Source organism: Chiloscyllium plagiosum, chromosome 15 (genome assembly GCF_004010195.1).
Source record: "Chiloscyllium plagiosum isolate BGI_BamShark_2017 chromosome 15, ASM401019v2, whole genome shotgun sequence".
Classification (NCBI taxonomy): Eukaryota; Metazoa; Chordata; class Chondrichthyes; order Orectolobiformes; family Hemiscylliidae; genus Chiloscyllium; species Chiloscyllium plagiosum.
The window spans coordinates 79,476,115-79,501,685 of record NC_057724.1 but is presented as its reverse complement, the minus strand read 5'-3'; the positions used below and the strand labels follow the sequence as shown (position 1 = coordinate 79,501,685).

The following is a 25,571-nucleotide window of genomic DNA, read 5'->3' as shown; positions in this document are numbered from 1 at the left end:
AAGATCAGCAAGGCGGCCTTTGTGTGGAGCTGCAGGAGATGGGGGAGGTACTATACGAGTATTTTGCATCAGTATTTACTGTGGAAAAGGACATGGAAGATATAGAATGTAGGGAAATAGGTGGTAACATCATGAAAAATGTCCATATTACAGAGGAGGAAGTGGTGGATGTCTTGAAGTGCATAAAGGTGGATAAAACGCCAGGACCAGATCAGGTGTACCCGAGAACTCTGTGGGAAGCCAGGGAAGTGATTGCTGGGCCTCTTGCTGAGATATTTGTAAGATCGATAGTCACAGGTGAGGTGCCGGAAGACTGGAGGTTGGCCAACGCGGTGCCACTGTTTAAGAAGGGTGTTAAGGACCAGCCAGGGAACTATAGACCAGTGAGCCTAATGTCAGTGGTGGGCAATTTGTTGGAGGGAATCCTGAGGGACAGGATGTACATGTATTTGGAAAGGCAAGGACTGATTAGGGATAGTCAACATGGCTTTGTGCGTGGGAAATCATGTCTCACAAACTTGATTGAGGTTTTTGAAGAAGTAACAAAGAGGATTGATGAGGACAGAGCGGTCGATGTGATCTATATGGGTTTCAGTAAGGCGTTCAACAAAGTTCCCCATGGAAGACTGGTTAGCAAGGTTAGATCTCATGGAATACAGGGAGAACTAGCCAATTAGATACAGAACTGGTTCAAAGGTAGAAGACAGAAGATGGTGTTTTTCAGACTGGAGGCTTGTGAGCAATGGAGTGCCACAAGGATCGGTCCCGGGCCTTCTATTTTTTGTCATTTATATAAATGATTTGGATGTGAGCATAAGAGGTACAGTTAGTAAGTTCGCAGATGACACCAAAATTGGAGGTATAGTGGACAGTGAAGAGGGTTACCTCAGATTACAACAGGATCTGCACCAGATGGGCCAATGGGCTGAGAAGTGGCAGATTAATTCAGATAAATGCAAGGTGCTGTATTTTGGGAAAGCAAATCTTAACAAGACTTATCCACTTAATGATAAGGTCCTAGGGAGTGTTGCTGAACAAAGAGACCTTGGAGTGCAGGTTCATAGCTCCTTGAAAGTGGAGTCACAGGTAGATAGGATAGTGAAGAAGGGATTTGATATGTTTTCCTTTATTGGTCAGAGTATTGAGTACAGGAGTTGGGAGGTCATGTTGCGACTGTACAGGACATTGGTTAGGCTACTGTTGGAATATTGTGTACAATTCTGGTCTCCTTTCTATCGGAAAGATGTTGTGAAACTTGAAAGAGTTCAGAAAAGATTTACAAGGATGTTGCCAGGGTTGGAGGATTTGAGCTATAGGGAGAGGCTGAACAGGCTGGGGCTGCTTTCCCTGGAGCGTCGGAGGCTAAGTGGGTGACCTTATAGAGGTTAACAAAATTATGACGGGCATGGATAGGATAAATAGACAAGTCTTTTCCCTGGGGTGGGGGAGTCCAGAACTAGAGGGCATAGGTTTAGGGCGAGAGGTGAAAGATATAAAAGGGCCCTAAGGGGCAATGTTTTACGCAGAGGGTGGTACGTGTATGGAATGAGCTGTCAGAGGATGTGGTAGAGGCTGGTACAATTGCAACATTTAAGAGGCATTTGGATGGGTATATGAATAGGAAGGGTTTGGAGGGATATGGGCCGGGTCCTGGCAGGTGGGACTAGTCTGGGTTGGGATATCTGGTCGGCATGGACGGGTTGTACTGAAGGATCTGTTTCCATGCTGTACATCTCTATGACTCTATGACTCTAAGTCTCTATATCCTTGTGTAGAATGGACACTGTTCATATCAGTTACCAGACTTTCATTACACTCCCCATCCTATGGAGGTGCAGTAATATCAGAGCAATCAATGCTATGCACACTCTGGAGGCAGGAAGCATGTTTCTGCTGATGTCCAGAGCCAGAAGATATGGTTTAAAAATAAGGGGTAGGCCATTTAGAACGAGTTGAAGAGAAACCTCTCCACCCAGAGAGTGCTGGGTGTATGGAATGCTCTGCCCCAGAAGGCAGTGGAGGCCAAGTCTCTGCATACTTTCAAGAAAGAGGTGAATAGAGCTCTTACAGAAGGTGGAATGAAGGGTTATGGGGATAAGGCAGGAACAGGATACTGATTGTGGATGATCAGCCATGATCATAACGAATGGCGGTGCTGGCTCAAAGGGCCGAATGGCCTACTCCTGCACCTATTGTCTATTGTCTCTTGTAATATTTGTCAGAAAGCAGGTCACAACAGACTTACATGATTTTAATGGAAAGTTGTTTATACTGTTGGTCAGTTCAGAAGGATCTAGGATTGAGCAAATTTTTAAGTTAGTTTATAAGACACCAGGGTTGAGTTCAAAAGCACATTTAGTTCCTCTCCTGGAGGGAGTTCACTGCAGCTCAGGGAACCCTTACCTCAGCAGTGGGGTTTAGTTTGTTAAACTCCCAAACCAGGAAGTCTGGTTCGCAATCTGCAGGTCGTTAGAGCTGAGTAAGTTGAGACTCTCAGATTTATGAGACATTCATGTCAGCGGAACTGAAAAGGACTCATTGATTTGTTTCAACACTCCATGGCACAAAACCTGGAGTTAGTTAAATAGAAGCATAAAAGTATTAAAATACGTTGGGGATGGTAATTTCTCGAGATTTGTGTCAGTTCTGAAAATCTGGGAAACAGATTTATTGTACATTGTAGACCTTGCTAACTGTCTACTTTATTTAGACAGCTTTTTTAAAGTCTGCTTTTGTGTAATAAGCTTATTGTTAAATAAAATCTGCAGTTCTTTGTAAATGCATTTCATTGACTAAGCATCATGTTAACGAACTAACCAAAAAATGTTCTCTCAAACCAAAAACTGAAACAACTGCGGATGCTGTAAATCAGAAACAAAAAAGGAAATTTCTGGAAAAGCTCAGCAGGTCTTGCAGCAGTTAACGTTTCGGGTCCAGTCCTGACAAAGGGTCACTGGGTGCTTTCCAGCAACTTCCATTTTTTGTTTCTGTTAAACCAAGTTGCATTCCAGGATCTGATTTGTCTAGGAGAACACCAGCTGAAATCGTAATATCATATTTGCTTGATAAATTCACATATCGAAAGATGAAAGGCTGTTGAATGAAACAATAGTTGTTGGTTTGAAATATGTCTACTTCAATGCCAGGAGCACCGAGAATAAGGTGGGTGAACCTGCAGCATGGGTTGGTACTTGGGATTTCGACGTTGTGGCCATTTCAGAGACATGGGTAGAGCAGGGACACGAATGGTTGTTGCAGGTTCCAGAATTCACATGGTTCAGTGAGAACAGAGAAGATGGTAAAAGAGGGAGAGGTGTAGCATTGTTAGTCAAGGACAGTATTACAGCTGCTGAGATAACGTTTGAGGACATATCAACTCAGGTAGTTTGGGCTGAGATTCGAAACAAGAAAGGGAGTTTTCTATAGGCCTCCCAATTGATCCAGAAAAGTAGAGGAAAGGATAGTAAAGATGATTCTGGATAGGAGCGAGAGTAACGGGGGAGTTGTTATGGGGGCTTTAACTTCCCAAATATTGACTGGGAATACTCTAGTTCAAGTACTTTAGATGGTTTAGTTTTTGCTCAATGTATGCAGGAGGGTTTTCTGACACAGTATGCAGACAGGCTAACAAGTCGAGATGCCAAATTGAATTTGGTAATAGGGAAAGAACCCGGCCAGGTGTTAGATTTGGAGGTAATTGAGCACTTTGGTGATAGTGACCACAGTTCAGTTAAGTTTACAATAGCAATTGGCAGTGATAAGTATATTCCACAGGGCAAGAGTTATAGCTGGGGGAAAGGCAATTATGATGCGCTGGCAAGATTTAGAATGTGGAAGGAAACTGCAGGGGGTGGACATACTTGAAATGTTGAGCTTATTCAAGGAACAGCTACTTCATGTTCCTAATATATATGTACCTGTCAGGCAGGGAGGAAGTTGTTGAGCGTGGGAACCGTGGTTTACTAAAGAAGTTGAAGCTCTTGTCAAGAGGAAGAAAGAAGGCTTATGTGAGGATGAGATGTGAAGGCTCAGTTAGGGGGCTTGAGAGTTTTTAGTTACCCAGAAAAGATCTAAAGAGAGGACTAAGAAGAGCCAGGAGGGGACATGAGAAGTTGTTGGTGGATAGGATCAAGGCAAACCCTAAAGCCTTCTATAGGTATATCAGGAATAAAAGAATGATTGGAGTAAGATTAGGGCCAATCAAAGACAATAGTGGGAAGTTGTGTGTGGAATCTGAGGACATGGGAAAGCGCTTGATGAATACTTTTCATCAGTATTCATATTGGAAGGTTAGTGAGAATACAGAGATACAGGCTACTAGATTAGATGGGATTGCGGGTTGACAAAGTGGAGTTTTTAGCAATTTTGGAAGACCTGAAAATAACTAGGACCCCTGGGCTGAATGGAATTTATCCTAGGATTCTCTGGGAAGTCAGGGAGGAGATTGCAGAGCCTTTGGCTTTGATCTTAGGTCATCAATGTTGATGGGAGTAGTGCCAGAGGACTGGAGGATAGCAAATACTGTTGCCTTGTTTAAGAAGGGGAATCAGGACAACCCTGGTAATTATAGGCCAGTGAGCCTCACTCCTGTTGTGGGTAAGATTTTGGAAAAGGTTATAAGAGTTAGGATTGGAACAGCTGGGGCCCGAGTACTGATCCTTACAGTGTTACAATAGTCACAGCCCACCAATAAGACAATGACCAATTTATTCTATCTCTGTTTTCTGCGTGTTAAAAAAAATACATAATCTCTGTCATTACATTGCCATTAATCACACTTCCTTTAATTTGGCCAGCTAAGCACCTATTGGGTACCTTAGCCTTCTGAAAACAGAGATAAACAGGGGTGTCAGGCGTTCTGGTCACTCTCAGAGCCGGTTCTGAGCTAGCAGGGTGAGTGTCGTGTACTCTGTACGTGTAAATAAAGGGTGACTTGGTGACGGGCTACTGGCCTTCATGGAGTTATTTCACATTGACTCCCCTTTATCAACTTCTCTGGCATCTTCAAAACTGCCAACAGGTTAGTATGCTGTGGTTCTGTTCGCCGAGCTGGAAGTTTTTGTTGCAAACGTTTCATCCCCTGTCTAGGTGACATCCTCAGTGCTTGGGAGCCTCCTGTGAAGCGCTTCTGTGGTGTTTCCTCCGGCATTTATAGTGGCTTGTCCCTGCCGCTTCCGGTTGTCAGTTTCAGCTGTCCGCTGCAGTGGCCGGTATATTGGGTCCAGGTCGATGTGTTTGTTGATGGAGTTTGTGGATGAATGCCATGCCTCTAGGAATTCCCTGGCTGTTCTCTGTCTGGCTTGATAGTAGTGTTGTGGGTATCGGGTCTTTCGTTCTGGTGAGTTGTTGTCTGAGTGTGGCTGTTGGTTTGTGTGCTGTTATAAGTCTAGTGGTCGCAGTAGTCTGGCTGTCATTTCAGAGATGTTCTTGATGTCTGGTAGTGTGGCTAGTCCTTTGGGTTGCGGCATGTCCTCGTTCTGTTGTCTTTCTCTTAGGCATCTGTTGATGAAATTGCGAGGATATCCGTTTTTGGCGAATACCTTGTACAGGTGTTCCTCTTCCTCTTTTTGCAGTTCTGGTGTGCTGCAGTGTGTTGTGGCCGTTTTGAATAGTGTCTTGATGCAACTTCGTTTGTGTGTATTGGGGTGGTTGCTTTCATAGTTCAGGACTTGGTCTGTGTGTGTGGCTTTCCTGTATACCTTTGTGGTGAATTCTCCGTTTGGTGTTCTCTGTACCCTCACGTCTAGGAATGGGAGTTGGTTGTCCTTTTCTTCCTCTCTCGTGATGGAACCTGCCGCAACCCAAAGGACTAGCCACACTACCTTAAATCAAGAACATATCTGAAGTCTCTGAAGCTAGTCATTCTGTCTCTGTTTTTAGAAGTCTCTGAAGCAGTTCTCTCTATAGAATAACTTCCTGTTTACAAATACTTCCTTATGCCAATTTTCTTCAACTTGGCCCTACAGCTTACCCTCTGCAACAAGCAAAGGGGCTGACATGGGCACAATGGCCTCATTCTTGTGCAAGAACATTCCATCATTCCATTTGTTGTTAAAATAAGAAGCTTCTAGATATCTTTGCTCACAACAGGACTACAAAAGCAGAGGTTCAGGGTTCAATTCAATAGAACATACATCTGACTGCAGGTTAGCCAGACGTCCACGGGAACTGCTTTTGTGCAAAAAAGACAAGGCTTCCTGCCATCCATTGCATGGCACTTGACCAAGAGATACTGTGCTGGAAAATGTATGACATAGGGTCAGGAGATACTCAGGAAGGGGCTGAGGAAAAATGAGAATTCGGAAACAGAGTGAACTCTCATTAAACATCATGACAATAAGAACCATGAATCATGAACAGTGAATAGTAACCAGCCTTCTGTTAGTTGGCATCACAGTTATCTGTCTCTCGCAACTCTAAGTCACTGAGGAAGATGTTGCATGGAGTAACAAGAATAACACTAGAATGGAGAGATTTTAGCTACCATCAAAAAGTGAAGACTGAGGAGTGACCAGATGGCAGCCTTTAGCGTTAGGAAAGGGTTTGATAAGGTAGTCATCCTGAAAATAGAAACGTAGAAGATACGAGCAGGAGGAGGCCATTCAGCCCTTCGAGCCTGCTCCGCCATTCATCATGATCATGGCTGATTGTCCAACTCAATAACCTAGTCCTGCTTTCTCCCCAGAACCTTTGATCCCATTCACCCCCAAGTGCTACATCTAGCCGCCTCTTGAAAACATTTAATGTTTTGGCATCAACTCCTTCCTGTGGGAATGAAGTCCCCAGGCTCCCCACTCTCTGGGTGAAGAAATGTCTCCTTATCTCCGTCCTAAATGGTCCACCCCGAATCCTCAGACTGTGCCCCCTGGTTCTGGACACACCCACCATCGGGAACATCCTTCCTGAATTTACCCTGTCCAGTCCTGTTAGAAATTTTTAAGATTAGATTAGATTAGATTCTCTACAGTGCGGAACCAGGCCCTTCGGCCCAACAAGTCCACACCGACCCTCCAAAGAATAACCCACCCAGACCCATTCCCCTAAATTCACCCCTGACTAATGCACCTAACACTACAGGCAACTTAGTATGGCCAATTCACCTAACCTGCACATCTTTGGACTGTGGGAGGAAAACGGAGCACCCGGAGGAAACCCACGCTGACACGGGGAGAATGTGCAAACTCCACACAGATAGTTGCCTGAGGTGGGAATTGAACCTGGGTCCCTGACGCTGTGAGGCAGCAGTGCTAACCACTGTGCCACCGTGCCGCCCATTATTGTAAGTGTCTATGAGATCCCCCCGCCCCCATTTGTCTGAACTCCAGTGAAATCAATCCTAACCTTGGCGAAAGTGAGGACTGCAGATGCTGGAGACCAGAGTCAAGATTCGAGTGGTGCTGGAAAAGGACAGCAGGTCAGGCAGTAGCCAAGGAGCAGGAAAATCAATGTTTCGGACAAAAGCCCTTCATCAGGAATGAGGCTGGGAGCCTCCAGGCTGGAGACATAAATGGGAGGGGGTGGGGCTGGGTAGAAGGTAGCAAAGAGTACAATAGGTAGATGGGGGTGGGGATGGAGGTGATACATCAGAGAGGAGGGTGGAGCAGATAGGTAGGAAGGAGGATTTGCAGGTAGAACAGGTCGTGAGAGTGGTGCTGAGCTGGCAGGTTGGAACCAGGGTAAGGTGGGGGGAAGGGGAAATGAGGAAACTGTTGAAGTCCACATTGATGCCCTGGGGTTAAAGTGTTCCAAGGCAGAAGATAAGGTGTTCTTCCTCCAGGCATCTGGTGGTGAGGGAGCGGCGGTGAAGGAGGCCCAGAACCTCCATGTCCTCGGCAGAGTGGGAGGGGGAGTTGAAACGGGGTGGTGGGGTTGCTTGGTGCATTGGGGAAACTGGACGCCTTCTCGCAGAGCATTTTAGGGAACATTTCCGGGACACCCAGAAATTGAAAATTGGTGTATTCCTGGAATGTATAGATTTTGCAACAGATGATATGAAAAATTGGTAGTATGGAAAATTTGGTATATTGGAAGTAGTGAGGAAGATAGCCTTAGATTACAGGAGGATATAGACAGGGTGCTGAGGGGCAAATTACTGCGATGAAGAGGGGCCTTGGTGTCCTTGTGCATGAATCACAAATATTGAACTACAGAAGCAATTGTCCCAAAATCTACAAACGAAGCTGCATCAGAGCATTACTTCAACGAGCCAACACACACTGCAGCACAGAGGAACTATGCAGAGCAGAGGAAAATCACCGATACAGTGTATTCAAAAAGAACGGGTACCCAATGAATATACTCCGCTGATTTCTCAGCAACAAATGCAAACAAGCAGACAGAATGTGTCCAGAAACTCTAGCTAGTCTTCCCTACATCAAAGATATCTCAAAAATGACTGCCAGACTACTCAGACCCCTTGGCATCATGGTAGCCCACAAACCCACCAACACACTAAAACAGCAGCTAATGAACTTGAAAGACCCCATTCAGACAACAAGTAAAACTAATGTCATTTACAAAATACCGTGCAAGAATTGTAACAAACACTACATTGGACTAAAAGGGAGAAAACTATCTACCAGGATACATGAACATCAAGTACCACAAAAAGACATGACCTACTCTCACTCGTATATTTACATACAGATGAAGAAGGACACCACTTTGACGAGGACAACGTATCCATCCTGGGACAAGCCAAACAGTGACATGCATGAGAATTCCTAGAAGCATGGCATTCTAATCGGAACTCTATCAACAAACGCATTGACTTGGACCCCATTTACCACCCCCTGAGAAAAAGAATAGGAAATGACATCACCACATGAAATGACATCATCAACCCAAAGAAACCCAAACATATAAATAAAAAGCAGGAATCATCAGTAATGCTTTGTCCGGAGGCCCACTGAAGATGTTACCTAGAATGATGACGAAACGTCGACAAATGAACCTTCAAGCTCAGCGAGCAAATCTACATCCAGAACCTCAACCTGAGCTACAAATCTTCTCAAAACTCATTAATCACAGAAGGTTGGTCTGCAGGTACAACAAGTGATTAGGAAAGCAAATGGACTGTTGCCCTTCATTGCTAAAGGGATTGAGTTTAAAAACAGAGAGGTTATGTTCCAGCTGTACAGGGTGCTGGTGAGGCCACACCTGGAGTACTGCATGTAGTTGTGGTCTCTTACTTGAGTAAGGATGTCCTGGCACTGGAGGGGATGCAGAGGAGGTTCATTAGGTTGATTCCAGAGTTGAGGGGGTTGGTTTATTAGGAGAGATTGAGTAGGTTGGGATCATATTCATTGGAATTTAGAAGAATGAGGGGGGTCTTATAGAAACATATAAAATTATGAAGGGATACGATAAGATAGAAGTAGAGAGGATGTTTCCACTGGCAGGTGAAACTAGGACAAGAGGGCATAGCCTCAAACCTCCAAGGTTCGATTCCAGCCTTGGGCGACGTCTGTGTGGGGAGTTTGCACATTCTCCCCGTGTGTACATGGGTTTCCTCTGGGTGCTCTAGTTTCCTCCCACAATCCAAAGATGTGCAGGTTAGGTGAATTGGCCATGCTAAATTGCCGATAGCCTTAGGTGCATGAGTCAAAGGGAAATGGGTCTGGGTGGGTTACCGTTGAGAAGGTCAGTGTGGACTGGTTGGGCTGAAGGGCCTGTTTCCCCACAGTAGGGAATCTAATCTAATCTAATCTAAAATTGGGGGAGCAGATGTAGGACTGAATTGAGAAGGAGTTTCTTCATCCAGAGGGTTGTACATCTATGGAATTCCTTGTCCAGTGAAGTGGCTGAGGCTTCCTCAGAAAATGTTTTTAAGGCTAAGATGGATTTTTTTTGAATAATAGTGGAATTAATGGTTATGGTTAGAGGGTGAGTAAGTGAAGCTGAGGCACGATAAGATCAGCCATGACCTTACTGAATGGCGGAGTGGGCTTGAAGGGCCAGACAGCCTACTCCTGTTCCTAATTCTTATGTTTTTATGTACTTTTAAATGGAATTCAATCTAGATAAATGTGAGGTGATGCACTTGGACAGGATAAACAACGCAAAGAAATACACGATGAACAGTAGGGCCCTGGGAGGCACTGAGGATCAGATGGACCACGCTGTGCACTTACACTGGTCCCTTAAGGTAGCAAGAGAAGGAGATAAAGAGGTTTCAAAGACAGATGGGATACTTGTCTTTATTGACCAAGCCATGGAGTTTAAGAGCAGGAAGGTTATGCCTTTTCTGTACAAAATGTTGGTTAGGCCACAGCTGGAGTATGGTATGCAGCTGTAGGAGGGATGTCATGGCACTGTAGAGGATTTACCAGGACGTTGCCTGGACTGGAGAGTTTCAGTGATGAAGGGAGATTAAACATGCTGGGGTTGCTTTCTTCGGAGCAGGAGAGATTGAAAGGGGACATGCTTGAGATGGATCAGATTATGAGGGGCATAGGGGGAGACAAAATCTTTCCTCCTGATAGAGGGATCAATAACCGGGAAAAAATGATTTAAGGATAGGGGCAGGAGGGTTTGAAAAGATGTGAAGAAAAATGTTCTTAGCCAGAAGGTGATAGGAATCTGGAACTCAGTGACTGTGAGGATGGGAGATGTAGAAACCCTTGTTTAGTAAGGTATTTTGATACATACTGATGATGCCAAGGTCTACAAGGCTATGGGCCAAGTGCTGGAAAATGGGACTAGAGTGGTTAGATGGCTGTTTATGACCACCACAGACACGTTTGATCAAAGAGCCTTTTCTGCACTGCAGACCTCTCTGACTACTCACTTATAGATTACATTTCCAGTGTCAGGAGCGATCTGAAAATACACCCTTGACATGAACAGTGCAAAACATTTTAAAGTTATAAAATGGAGACAGTAGCAAACCATAATTTCAAAGAAGATTATCTCTAAGTTTCATTAAAGAGCCCTGTTTTAGATTTAAAATTAAAGGTCAGTAGAAATGATATCTGCAATTTGTGTACAGCTTCAATTTTGGCAATTAATTTATCCACACAAATAATTCATTTTAATTCACAGGCGCTAAGGTGAGTGGGACATAGATGTGAGGCATGAATCTAGATTCTGACCTTCAAATCTTTCTTTAGAAACCTCCAAAAGCTGATTAAGCTGTACAATTCCTTCTGAATTTTTCAGTGTTCTATAAGTGAGATGTCAGTTCTTTACAAGAGGTAATTAGTGGGTGGAATGTTACAATGTACAGCACTTCACTGTCAGTAGCACAGCTGGTCATTCTCAACCAAACATCAAGAATCGTTCCCCCTATCTGGTATCTAGTATTGGTTTACAATACCATGAGGTACTTATACCCAAAACACTGCAGCAGCTGAAGAAGCCAGCTCTCCACCACATTCTCCAGAGCAATTTTGAAGGGGAAATAAACGCTAGCCTGGACAATGATGTTCACATCCCATGAATGTACAAAAAAAAGTGTGCATCTCCCTGACAATCAGATTAAGCACACAGTCTATACCAGAAAGTTCAAATATTGAGTTTTGTGTCAAATGAATCTCAGAAAGTGAAATACTCAGATTACCATGGAGCAGTATAGCAATGAAGAGAAGCTGGAGAAGCTCAGGTTTAATTTTAAACTGGAAGGCAGGAGGTTTGGGGGGGGTTTGAGGAAAATATTGCTCACCCAGAGGGTGGTTGGAGTCTGGAATGCGTTATCTGGGAGAGTGACAATAAAGCTAATTCTAATTGACGTGGATAAACTACAACCATTAAAAAAATACTTGGATGAGCATTTGGAATACATAATGTTCAAGGCTATGGGTCTAGTGCAGAAAGGTGGGATTAGTATACGCCATGATGTACCTTTGGCAGTACAGGCTCGCAGGGTGGGAGGGCATGTTCCATACAGTATGATTCTCTGATGGTATGATTCTATGAATGGAAAAAATTGATTGAAAAATTCATTAATTGTATTAAGTATTTTTATCTTAAAATGTGAGGATATTTGTTTAAATTACAACCTAGAAATTGTATCATTGAAATCAGTAATAGTGTAATTGAATCAGTTGAGTATAAACACAGTACAGATCTCGAGTCATTAGTTATAATGAACTGTTTAAATAATCTGTTACAGGGAGATTTAGTTATTTTTTATTCTTTCACAGGATGAGAGCATCACTGCATATTCAGAATTGTCCAGAGGGCAGTTAAGAATCAATCAAACTGCTATGGGTCTGGAGTGACATGTAAACCATAAAATTTCCTTCCCTAAAGGCCATTCATGAACTAGACAGACTTCCCACCCTCCAATAATTCATTGCATGGTCGTCATAGAGTCCTAATTCCAGATATTTCTTGAATTCATAATCCACCATCTGCCATGTAGGATTTGTACTATGATTGATTTGAGCTCTGGTCCCCAGAGCAATATCTATGTCTTTGGATTAATAGCCTAGTGATAATACCATTAGGCCATCACCTCCACTTTAGTGCCTAGGCATTTATTTCCCTTCCCTAATTGCCCAGACAGCATTTAAGAGTCAACCACATTGCTGTGGGTCTGGTGTCACGTGTAGACCAGACCAGGTAAGGATGACAAATTCATTCTCTAAAGGACATTAATGAACCAGATTTTTTTTCCAACAATAGACAATAGCTTCATGGACATCATCAGACTGCTAATTCCAGAACTTTTATTGAATTCAAACTCTACCATTGGCCATGGTGGGATTTGAACCTGTATCCCCAGAACATTACTTGTCTCTCTAGATTGACAGTGTGGTGATAAAGCCAGTAGGCCATCACTTCAGAGTCTGAGCCATACACTTGCAGCCACTGTACTATGTAGGATATTACCAAGTCTCATGTGTTTTGGGGGAACCAGGTGAGCAGCAAGCATTTCCAGCCACTCAAACTGGAGTTCAGGATTTCCAAGATTGAGGGGCAGCTGGAATCACATCAGGAACAATGAGAGCTTCCTGGTCCGAGAAAGTGTTCACCTGACAGTCAGAGATCAGGAAAGTAAATGAGTTCCTGTCCAGAACAGAGAGAAGAAGCAAGAGGAACAAGTGTCCTCAAGGTGTGCACCCTTTACACGGGTACTCAGCATTGAGGATTGCTGGGGAGTGCTGTGAAAATGTAGTTTCTGAAATGTTAATTTATAATATATTGGCTAAATATGTAAATGTATCTATATATTTTTATATATTCATGATCTTTCTGTAAAGACCATTTTGCAATGAAAAAGACATTGGCTACAGCTGCAAAAAATGTTGCATTTCAAAGAACAACCTACACAAAATGAGTCACTGAGTCCACAATATTTTCAGAGAGTAGTCAAATGACCCCAATTGCAGGTGTAAGATATATTGGTTTTGAACACATATGTCTCTCTTAAACCCCATTAGCCAAAGTCTGTCTGTTGGAAACCAGACTGGAAGACCCAATCAGTGCAAATCGAGAGTTTTAAAGGCAAAGTCTAAATTAGACCACTATCTCCAGAAAATGAGACTTCAACCAGCCATGACTGATCCAGAAAGTGTGAATAGCTTTTGTAGCAAGCAGACCATCTTACGGTTATTTGGCCAAAGCACTTTTAAGCTGGAAATGTGTTGCTGGAAAAGCGCAGCAGGTCAGGCAGCAACCAGGGAACAGGAGAATCGACGTTTCGGGCATAAGCCCTTCTTCAGGAATGAGGAAAGTTTGTCCAGCAGGCTAAGATAAAAGGTAGGGAGGAGGGACTTGGGGGAGGGGCGTTGGAAATGCGATAGGTGGAAGGAGGTTAAGGTGAGGGTGATAGGTCAGACTGGGGTGGGGGCGGAGAGGTCGGGAAGAAGATTGCAGGTTAGGAAGGCGGTGCTGAATTCGATGGATTTGACTGAGACAGGGTGGGGGGAGGGGAAATGAGGAAACTGGTGAAATCCGAGTTCATCCCTTGTGGTTGGAGGGTTCCTAGGCGGAAGATGAGGCGTTCTTCCTCCAACTGTCGTTTTGTTGTGGTCTGATGATGGAGGAGTCCAAAGACCTGCATATCCTTGGTGGAGTGGGAGGGGGAATTGAAATGTTGAGCTACAGGGTGGTTGGGTTGGTTGGTCCGGGTGTCCCAGAGGTGTTCTCTGAAACGCTCTGCAAGTAGCCTCTGGGACACCCGGACCAACCAACCCAACCTAGGGTTGGACTAGGGTGTACAAAGTTAAAAATCCCACAACACCAGGTTCTAGGAGAAAGTGAGGGCTGCAGATGCTGGAGATCAGAGCTGAAAATGTGTTGCTGGAAAAGTGCAGCAAGTCAGGCAGCATCCAAGGAGCAGGAGAATCGACGGTTCGAGCATAACCCCGTCTTCAGGAAGAAGCCCTTCCGAACAAGGGCTTATGCCCGAAACGTCGATTCTCCTGTTCCTTGGATGCTGCCTGACCTGCTGCGCTTTTCCAGCAACACATTTTCAACACCAGGTTATAGTCCAACAGGTTTGATTGGAAGCACACTAGCTTTCGGAGCGATGCTCCTTCATCAGCTAACAGATGAAAGGCTTAACAGACAATCAATTTTTCAATGTATAATTTCAGTTACATCACACTGCAAATGTTTGCTATAAATTCTGTGTTACGATCGAGCCCTCCACAATCACCTGATGAAGGAGCATTGCTCCAAAAGCTAGTGTCCTTCCAATTAAACCTGTTGGACTATAACCTGGGTTGTGTGATTTTTAACTTTTAAGATAGTACTTCACGCGTATGTTTGTGTGTGTGCGCGTGTGCTTGTGTGTGTGTGGGTGTGCGCGTGTGTGTATGCGCATGTATGATTGTGTGTGTGCATGTGTGTGATTGTGTGTGTGTGTGTGTGTGTAAGACAGAGAAAGAGGGTGTGTATTTGCATCTTTAGTTGTATGTTGTTCTTGCGATAAACCAGTCAGTCATTTGTTAACTTAATGAACCTGGCTGACTTGTTTCTGATACTGATCTACAAACAGTGTTAAAAATCACACAACACCAGGTAAAAGTCCAACAGGTTTATTTGGAAGTACAAACAGTGTGATATGTGTATTTGCAATATCAGCTCCCTTTTAAATTCAAATGTTGTTGTGGACAGTGAAAGAATGGGATAAAGAAATCAATTCCCCATCAGTAACAGGACTTATCACACTCTGAAGAGCATAGGTCAGGAGAAACAGCAAGGATTAGAGATGCAGTCAGTACAGGAGCTCCCATGTCAGACGACAGAGAAGTGTTTCTGTAACAGGCACTGTACAATGTACTACCACAAGGAGAAAGGACACTTCAAAGAACCCGACATTGTGAGACATGTAGCACCAATGACAGAGAGAAGGCAAGTGTTGAGGCCTTGGGGTCAAATTTTCAGAAACTATTGAGATTAGAAACTGTAAAACTGAAAGGATCAATATAAGCCTTGAGGCAAGAGTGATGGTTCTTCAGACTGCGGGACCTGTTCCAAGGAGGCAACTATTTAAAGGGGTCAGATAGTACTTAAACATGAGTGCTTGCAAAGAGGTTCATAATTCAAACTAAATTGACAGAGAAATGGACACCAGCAGAGCCAATAGAAATAATGAACATAAGGGAGTGAGCATTGTGGGACTGCTAGTGAAGTGAATAGTTTCACTTTACAAATGACGAAACTAAGTTCAGCTCCAACAACACTCAAGCAGCTTGATACCATCCAGCCCATTCGATTGGCACCACATCAGCAAACATCCACTCCCTCCACCACCAACCATCAGTAGCAACAGTGTGTATTATTTACAAGATACACAATGATCTTCACAGCACCTTCCAAACCCACAACCACTTCCATCTAGAAGGACAAGGGCAGCAAATACGCCCTGCGGGTTCCTCTCAATGCTACTCACCATCCTGACTTAGAAATACATCATTGTTCCTTCACTGTCACTGGGTCAAAATACTAGAATTCCCTTCCTAATGGCATTGTGGGTCAACCTACAGCATGTGGACTGCAGCAGGTCAAGAAGGCAGCTCACCCGCACCTTCTCAAGGGGCAACTAGGGACGGGCAGTAAGTGCTGCCCTAGCCTGTGCTGCACAGATACCACAAGTGAATAATTTTTGAAAATGACGAAAAGGAATACAAAGACTGGGTTACAACAAAATGCATACAGTATGTCAGTAATGTTGATGAGTTACAATAACAAATAACTGAGTGGAAAATGATATGAACATATGAACTAGGAGCAGACTGAGACCATTCAGCCCCTCAAGGCCTCTCCACCCATCAATAGATCATGGCTGAACTGTATGTATTTAAAATTCCACACTCTCATCTACATGTGATAATATATGATTCCATGTCTCACAAGAATTCATCTACCTCTGGCTTCAGAGGTAGTGAGTTCCAATGTCACACAATCCTAAGAGAGAAAAAAACCTCACATTTCTGATGTACAATGATGACCCCTAGTTGTTTTAAAAAAGTAGTTATATATTCACCCACAAAAAGAAACATCTTGTCCATATCCACTTTGTCTAAATCATTTAGGATCTTATTCACTTCCAACAACATCCTCACTTCTTCAGTCAAATCCCTCACTGTCTAAACTCCAGCAGAAACACGTCCAGCCTGTCCAGCCTGTTAGCAGAGCTTATGAGATCTTGAAATTCATATATAGAGGCACTGAATAAATAAAAATCAAGGATATTATGCTGAATCCCTATAAAATGGTTCTTCATTGGAATGCTGTATCTCAAGTATTGCACACAGCCATGGCCAATATATTATAGGAAGGATGTGACAGTCCTTGAGAGGATACAGTGGGGATTTACCAGACTGCTTCTTGGGATAGAATGTGGGGATGTTAAGTGCAGGGTTGGGTTGAAGAGGCTGGGATTACTATCAATGGAGTAAACAAGATTGAGGAGAGATATGATAGAGGCGTGTATAAGATTGAGGGGAGATTTGACAGAGGCATGTATAAGATTATGCAAGGTTTGGATAAGGTAGACTTGTGAAAACTCTTCATTTTAGCTGATGATGTAAGGACTAGGAGACAAAGTTTTAAGATTCTGGGGACTTTAAGGAAGAATGAGTTTTACTCAGTGAATGGCTTTGACGTAGACTCTTGGCCTGTGAGGGTGCTGGGAGTAGAGATGATCACTGATTTCAAAAGGAAATTGGATAGACATTTGAAGGAAAGAAACATGCAGGATGATGGCGATTGATCAGGAGGAATAGGACTGAACTGTTCATAAAGAGTCAGCAGCACTGCTCTGGACCAAATTGTTTCTGTTTGTGCAATAAATTACTAAATGGAGTATTTTATAATGGTGACAGGGGTGTTAGGCACTCACTGAAGGGCTTGCATGAAATGACGAATGTTCTCTTCACCCAGACTGTGTATTTGGAGGCTGAAGGAAATTAATAATTTAATATTCAGTGAGGTTAGTTAACAGTAACTAAAACTTATATCGCTAAAAGGAAATTTACACTGGAATGGGCAAGTCTATCTAAAATTCTTTGAGGAAGTAATGATCAGAAGATAAAGGGAAAGAAGTGGATGTAAGATATTTGGATTTTCAGAAAGCATTAGATAAGGTGCTACACATTAGGTTATCTCACAAGATAAGAGATAATATATTAGTATTGAAAGTGGATTGACTAATTAATAGAAGGCATATATTTGGGACAAGGGAAACGTTTTCAGGTTGGCAACCTGTAAGCAGTGGTGTGCCATAGGGATTGGTGCTTGGGCCTCAATTATTGTTCATGTCTTGAATGGTGAAAATGAATACACTATAGTCACGTTTGCAGATGACCCAAAAATTGATGGGAAGACACATGGTGAGGATGACACAATGAGTCTGCAGAAGGATACAACAGGTTAAGCAAAACTTTGGGAGATAGACTATAATGTGGGGAGATGTGAGGTAATGCACTTTAGTGGGAAGAAGAGGAGCTGGACATTATGTAAATGGAGAAAGACTGCAGAAAACTACAGAACAGAAGGATTCAGGAGTTTTCATCCATGAATCACAAAATGCTGGCATCCAAGTTCAGTGAAAATTGGCAAGGCAAGTCGAATGTGAACTTTTATTTCTAAAACTATACAAGGCACTAGTCAGCCGATAGCTGGAAAACTGTGAACAGTTTGGTTCTTTTATTGAGAGAGATATATTGCCATTGGAGGTAGTCCAGCGAAGGTTCACTAGGCTAATATTAAGTATAGAGGGGCTGTCTTATGAGGAGTGGTTGAGTAGATTGGGCCTGTCGTCATCAGAATATAGAAAAATGAAAAGTGACCTTATTGAAACATATAAGATCTTTACAGAAATTGACAAGGTAGATGTGATGTAGATGTTGGACTGGGGTGGACAAAGTTAAAAAAAATCACACAATACCAGGGTATAGTCCAACAGGTTTATTTAGAACAACAAGCTTTTGGAGCACTGCTCCATCATCAGATAGCTAGACGGGCAGAATCATAGGACACAGAATTTCAAGATTGGAATACAGACAGACTCTAACCTCACACCTTTAATACATTGTCTGCACTGAGATGTCATCTTTTTTTTAAAATAAATCTTAAGTTATCTCAGGAATGTGTTTTGAACGAAGTCCTGGGATTTACATATTAATGAATTAAAACCTGCAACCCATGCTAAAAGATGAAAGACCTAACAGTAATCTAGGTTTCTTCAATATATTGCATCAGTTGAATGACACTATGATCTTTTGCTGTAAATTCTGTATCTCATGATCCTGCCCCACTAGCTACCTGACAAAGGAGCAGCGCTCCAAAAGCTTGTACTTCCAAATAAACCTGTTGGACTATAACTTGGTGTTGTGTGATTTTTAACCAGGTAGATGTGGAGACGTTCTTCCCCTTTGTGGAAGAGTATGAAGGCTAGAGGGCATCATCTCACAGTAAGGAGTGACAGATATAAATCAGAAATGAGAGAATTTCTGTTTTATATCTGTGGAATTCTTTACCACAAAGGGCTTTCAAAATAGGGTCATTAAGGTGGAGATAGACAGAGTTTTTAATCAATAAGGGAATCAAGGATTATAGGGAAAGGGCAGGAAAGTGGAGTTGGGGATTGTCAGATTAGCCATGATGTTATTGAATGGTGGAGTAGATGCAATGGGCTGAATGGCCTACTTCTGCTCCTATACTTCAAATGCTAACTTTCATTGGTGTGTTCAGTCTGCATCAGGGCAAAACCTTTACAGAGTTTAATATATTTACAAGTTGCTCAGTAACATTAGTCTTATGCAAAATCCTGACATGAGATTCAAGTCAAATGAGTGAAGAATAAAAGATCAATCAGGAAAGGTGAACATCTGAAAGAGAAAATGATGGACATATACAGCCAGTCTGTCACCTTCTGAAATCCAAAGTAACAAAAGCTAATATTTTCCATCTGAAGCAGTACCCTAATGTATGTTCTAATGTGTTTTGAAAGAAGTCCTGGGATTTACATATTAATGAATTAAAACCTGCAACCCATGCTAAAAAATGAAAGACCTAACAGTATTTTAGTTTTAATTTTAGTTTTAATTCTGATTCAACTCACACAACGATCACCAAGTTTTGTGTTCACAGAAAAGCTGATGTATAATGTAAGAACACCATTTTGTTCCAGAAATATGAAAAGGTACTGAATAAACTATTAAAACAAAACACTGCCTACACAAAATATGTTGACAATGGATGCAGAGGTGAGCGCTGTAAAGTTTGTGAATCACATATCTTCTCGTTCTCCACTACACAATGCCCAATCCTTTACACTGCCAAGCATTTAAATGGTTGTCCCCACTGAAATAAATTCAGTTGTATTGAAACTTGCTTAATATGAACTATATCAGCTTCCAAGATACATAATAATATTACAGCCTTTATTGTTACAATTCATTTGCCCTTTTGAATTCTAAGAGATTGTTTTGTTGCCCAATTTCTCATGCCTAATTGAATATTCCTGTGGTATTATTTAATTAACCTAAAGATTAGACAAGTCAAGTATGTCAAAATACAAATATAAGAGATATGGTTTGTATCCCAGTCTCATTCCGCTCACACAGCCACAATGCTCACAGTTCTAATGTTCTTTCTGATCGCTGAGGGCTGCTGATGTGATAACTAAACAAAACAAAGCAGGGGTGATAGGCTGAACTTGAATAACACAAGTGAGATAAGCTGATTAGAACAGAATCAAGCTGATTCCCAAGGAGCAGAGGACATCAGGAAGCCACGAACCAACCAAAGTATTATCTTCCTGTTTCTGGTCCAGCTCATGTGGTCCAATCTACTCTCATGGATATTTCCATGTGCTCACTGATGGAGCTTTTATTTCTTAAAAAAAAATTCGTGTTCTGAAATCCAGTGAAAAAAAGAGGTTGTGGTAAATGATGATCTTGTGACTGGAAAGTGACAAGACTTGGCCTTGGGACGTGTGGATGAGAGGTTAAAAGGGAAAGATGAGGGGGTTAGGGAATTTTTGTTTCTAAGCCTTGTAAGTATAAGAGCAGGAAATGTGACAAATCCGAATTCTGAGTTAAAAGGTGAGGTGAGTGAAGTGAGTCTGAAGTGAGGAATCAAAATGTGCAGCAACAACAGAGAAATCTTACAAAAAACCAAAAGAAGTGAAGAAGGTTTAATGACAGAGTGAGAGATTGGAGACCATGACAGAGTGAGAGATTTGAGACCATGACAGAGTGAGAGATTGGAGACAATGACAGAGTGAGAGATTGGAGACCATGACAGAGTGAGAGATTGGAGACCATGGGCGATAACAATTAGTAATGAGTTAACAATACAGTCTCTACAATAGTTCAAAAACACTAATAGAAAGCATCTGTGCATATAAGAACAAGGGAAGTTTATACACAGCTTCCAACCTTCTACTACTCACAAGGTCACGACTGTTCAGATATAGATACTGCAGGGGTGACTAAACAATGACAAACAACATTTTACTCATTTCTTTAAATTCACTGTTGGTTGACTGATATTATTTTATCTTATCCCTTAAGCTGAGTTTTCAACTGACTACTTCCATTTTTATCTATTCACTGCTCCTTATTCCTGTTCATTCAAAGAGCATATTACTTCACACTAAAGACTTATAACTCTCGCCTGATATGAGTGGTGATGGAACACTGTTTATTTTAATATGCATCAACGTGTGTTATTATCCAAATTTGAGCCCACACACACAAAACACAAATTCACACAAATGGTAAGCTTCTTACAGTTCACAATTCCGTTGTAAACATATTATTCAGTGTAGTACAGAGCCATGCAATACTCGGACTTGGATTCTTAGTCTATTTTGAGCGCCTTGGTTTTAGCTGGATATCACTAAGGCCAATAGCACCAGTGTCAGGGCTGCGGGAGATAAACAAAATCAGCTTTCTGTTGATAATCAGATAATGGAAATTAACATTATTTAAAAGGATGGAAGTGGGAAGCAGTGAGATGGTGGTGCACACAATGATAAAATCGGTGGCAGTATTCGATGGCTAGCCTGGGTCACAGAATGAGGACATGGTTGAGAGAAAAAAAAGGGAATTCCTTTCCCAGAAACATTGACCTGCTGACAGTACAATACAACAATATTGCTCAATAATTCGAAAGAATTTATATTTCACAATGAAAAAGGAGAGTCGATTGGCCTAAAATGTATTGTTTTACCATTTTGAAATGGGCAAGCAAACGGGATGTAACCGATTAATGTTTGATCGAAATTCTGATGAAACGCAAAAATAAAGCAAAAATTCTTTATGTTGTGATCCGAACAATATTCAGGATTCGAGGGTGGAGCAAACTTCTCAATGCCCTTTAGAGATTGCACGTACTTTCTAAAGCATGTTCCCCCACAGTGACATTTACAAACTGACTCTCTGATGCCGTTAAACCGATCAACTGTTCTTTGTAACGCTCTGCAAGCATCTCACGCAAAAAAATCTCAGCTAGTTTCAGGACCCTGGAGAGCTCCAAGCTCAACAACGAAAAACTGGGCGTTGTCTCTGATAAATTCAGCAGCTAATTCCACAACAACACTATGTCTAACATCACAACCAAGTACGATATCCCTCACACTTCACTGACAAACATTTGCTTATTTATATATCGCTGTTGAAAGGTCTAATTGCGACAGAATTAATCTCAGTAATGACCCCCTCTGACATCCACTCCATGACAACGTTCCACTCGCCCTTAATTTCACCAATGAATGTAGCACCGATTAAGACCTACCTGAAACAGACCTTCTTAACACCAAATCCATGTTCGAAGCTCAGATCAAAGGTTTCCAAACCAACTGACTGCTCTTAGCTCACAAACGGACAGGGCAGTCCCGGAAAAAAAGAAAGTTTAGAGCTTATTCAAAGTAATCTCAGAGGTATTCTCTGGTCTGAACCATCCAGCCCGTGCATTAGATATGGAGAGATTATTAATGGTCATTAGCGACAGGCCATTCCGCCCTGTCATTAATGATTCATTAAGGAACTGTATACATCTGGCAACTTGCGTGCACTTTCGTGGACTTTAGATGCATTATACTTTATAGTATTTACTCACAACCAAATTGATACCATTTTCTGGCTCAGGCATTTGCAATTCCTGCTCTCCAATTACCAGAAACATTTGTAAGATGATAGCTCTCTGTTTGCCATAGTGCATTAAGTCACATCAAGCTGACGCCTGATTCTGTGGACAGATTCTTTCAGGATCAGGAACTGCTGCTAATTTAACCGTCCTGTGCAAAGTGGAAAACATATTCTCAACTCTCACTTTACAATGCTGAATAATTCATGAGGAGCATCACCACTGGAAGCTATTTAGTGAGTGCGTGTGTGAGGACGGATGGGGTAACTGGTCCTAACTTACGATCAAACGTTCAGTGTCCCGGTTGAGATTTTAATTTATCCTGTCACTCCAGTACCGTCAACATATTACAAACTTGTTCATTATCCCGGCTGAGATGTTCTTTTTTACTTTGTCATTTCAGGATCACCAGCGTTTCACAAATTGTCAGTGTAACATATCAGCGAATGTTAGGACGGCGCCGCTCATGGATTGCAAAAACTGAGCGGGGAAGTTTGAGGTTTGACAGTCCTGGATTGGGGATGAGATATTATCCGGGACAATTCTCTAGCCTGCTATGACACTGAGTAACTGATTGCGCCAGTGCCTAGAATCAGACTCGGCTTCTCCCTGAGTCCTCTATTCTCTCTTACACCCTTCTACTCTCCTGCCCCATTATCTGCATTTCTCCTGAAGCCTCATGGTCTTTCCCCCACCTCACTGGCCAGACCCTTTCGCCCCTCTCATTATACCTGCTGTCCCATTGGACTGATTCCCAACTCTTCCCCTCGCCCCGGAGAATGCAGAACGCCGCAGTTCTTTGAAGAGATTGAGTTATGGCTCCAACATGACTTTCTATCTACTTAATACACCATTCAGAGAGTTTTTATTTTCTGTGAACAGCAAAATAATTCCATTCTTTGAAGTGCCTATTTGGCTCAGTTGTTCAGCATTCTGGTCTGAAGAGTAAGTAGGTCATAAATCTAAACCCTACTATCGATTAAAGCATATCATCTGTGTTGACACTGGGAATCTAGCGCTGCATTATTCAATGCACCTTCTTCCAGATGAGAAGGTGAAGTAAGATCCTGTGGCATTACTCAAAGAAAGCCATGATATTCTCTGGCTCCCTCAGTCAACACCAGGAAGGACAGATTATTCTCATTTACTGCTATTCATCAACCCAGGGTGATGTGATGCTTCCATATGTAACTCTGAATATTTCTGTGAATCTCTTGGCTTTTCACAGTGTAAAAATTAGGGCCAGATCATTCAGGAAATATGTTAGATAGTATTTCTACACACGCAGGGTGGGAGAAGTTTGGAACTCTATCCCACAAATGGCAGTGGGTGCTGGATCAGCTGCTATTTTAAATCTGAGGTGGATACATTACTGTATTGGGGAAATGGTCCAAAGGCAGGTGTATGGAGTTAGGCCTCAGAGCAGCCATGATCTCACTGAACGGCAGAATAGGCTCCAGGGGCTGAATGGCCTATTCCTGTTTCCTATGTTGTTTTGCTAGCTCCAGACTCACCTATTCCAGTTCTCATCTTCCCACCTTCCACCCCTGTGTAGGCTTCAAAACCCTACTGCCTCGATCACAACTTAAACTACTGATTTAGACTGGGGTGTACAAAGTTAAAAATCACACAACACCAGGTTATAGTCCAACAGGTTTAATTGGAAGCACTAGCTTTCGGAGCGACGCTCCTTCATCAGGTGGTTGTGGAGAATAAGACACAGAATTTAAAGCAAAAGTTTACAGTGTGATGCAACTGAAGTTATATATTGAAAAAGATCTGGATTGTTTGTTAAATCTCTCATCTTTTAGAATGACCATGTTGGTTTCAGGTCTTTCATATGTAAATCGCAGAACATTTAAAAGTTACATTCTCAAATGAACTTTAACAATTGGTGTCATGTCAGCCCAGATAATCCATGTAAGATTCTGTAAATCCATTTTTTAGATTAGAATCAGTCTGACACAGGGCACCTCACACCTTAATGCATTATCTGGGCCAACATGACACTAATTGTTAAAGTTCACTTGAGAATGTAGCTTTAAAAAAGTTTTACATATGAAAGAACTGAAACTAACATGTTCATTCTAAAAGATGAGAGACTTAACAAACAATCCAGGTCTTTTTCAATGTTTAATTTCAGTTACATTGCACTGTAAATGTTTGCTATAAATTCAGTGTCTTACCATCTTATACTCAACAAACACCTGATGAAGGATCAGCGCTCCAAAAGCTAATGCTTCCAAATAAATCTGTTGGACTATAACCTGGTGTTGTGTGAAACTTAAACTAAGTCTTGGTCACCAAAAAAACACTATGGTCGCCACCCTATACTACTTCTGTATAAAACCCCACACCCTTATTTCATGTCCTCCTTGGCCTTTCCTTCTACTATCATTGTTTCAAGCTGACAAGCTCCCAATAAATTACTCCAAATTTATCTTTTGCATACACCCCACTTAAAACCCTTCACTATTTGCTGTGACATCCACTTCTTGAGTCTTAACCTTTGCAATTCTTTGCTAAAATTCTTCATTTCTCCAGCTCTCCCTCTCCTCTTTCATAACGTTCCTTAAAGCTTATCTCTTTGATCAAGCTTTTTAGAGGCAGCTTTCATACATTCTATGTGGTTCAGTGTCAAATTGCTATTGCTCTGGGAAACCTTCCTGAAATGTCTCACTAAAGTAAAAGTTCCATATGAATGCTAGTTGTTACTTGTCAAAAAGTATTTGTTGGCTGTGGAACAACTTGAGTCCTGCCCAGAAGGTAATAAGGTGCAATTAAATTAAGAGTTCTTTCTTAGCTAAAAGATACAATTATTTAATTATAAATTGATTGTTAAGAAACGGAGTCCTGTACACCATCTTACATAAACCAAAGACTGCATTGGTAGCATATTGGTTGCATTCCAAAAGACTCAGATGCAAAAATCATTTCTAATTTGTAAAGAGTCCTGATCCAGTTTCCCTGTCTCAGTTTATTGCATCATTCATTCCTTTCTACAGGAAAACATCCAGATG

The 25,571-nt window shown here is 42.0% G+C and overlaps 1 protein-coding gene across 1 annotated transcript in view; it reads right to left on the bottom strand.

Annotated features, from left to right (window-relative positions):
- LOC122557442 (fibroblast growth factor 13-like) overlaps positions 1-22,300 on the bottom strand; it is a 294,295-nt gene extending 271,995 nt beyond the window's left edge. The window contains exon 1 of the mRNA XM_043705201.1: positions 22,201-22,300. Coding sequence (XP_043561136.1) covers positions 22,201-22,231 — 31 coding nt within the window. The 5' untranslated portion in view covers positions 22,232-22,300. The remainder of the gene's footprint in view (positions 1-22,200) is intronic.
- Positions 22,301-25,571: the final 3,271 nt, after the last annotated feature.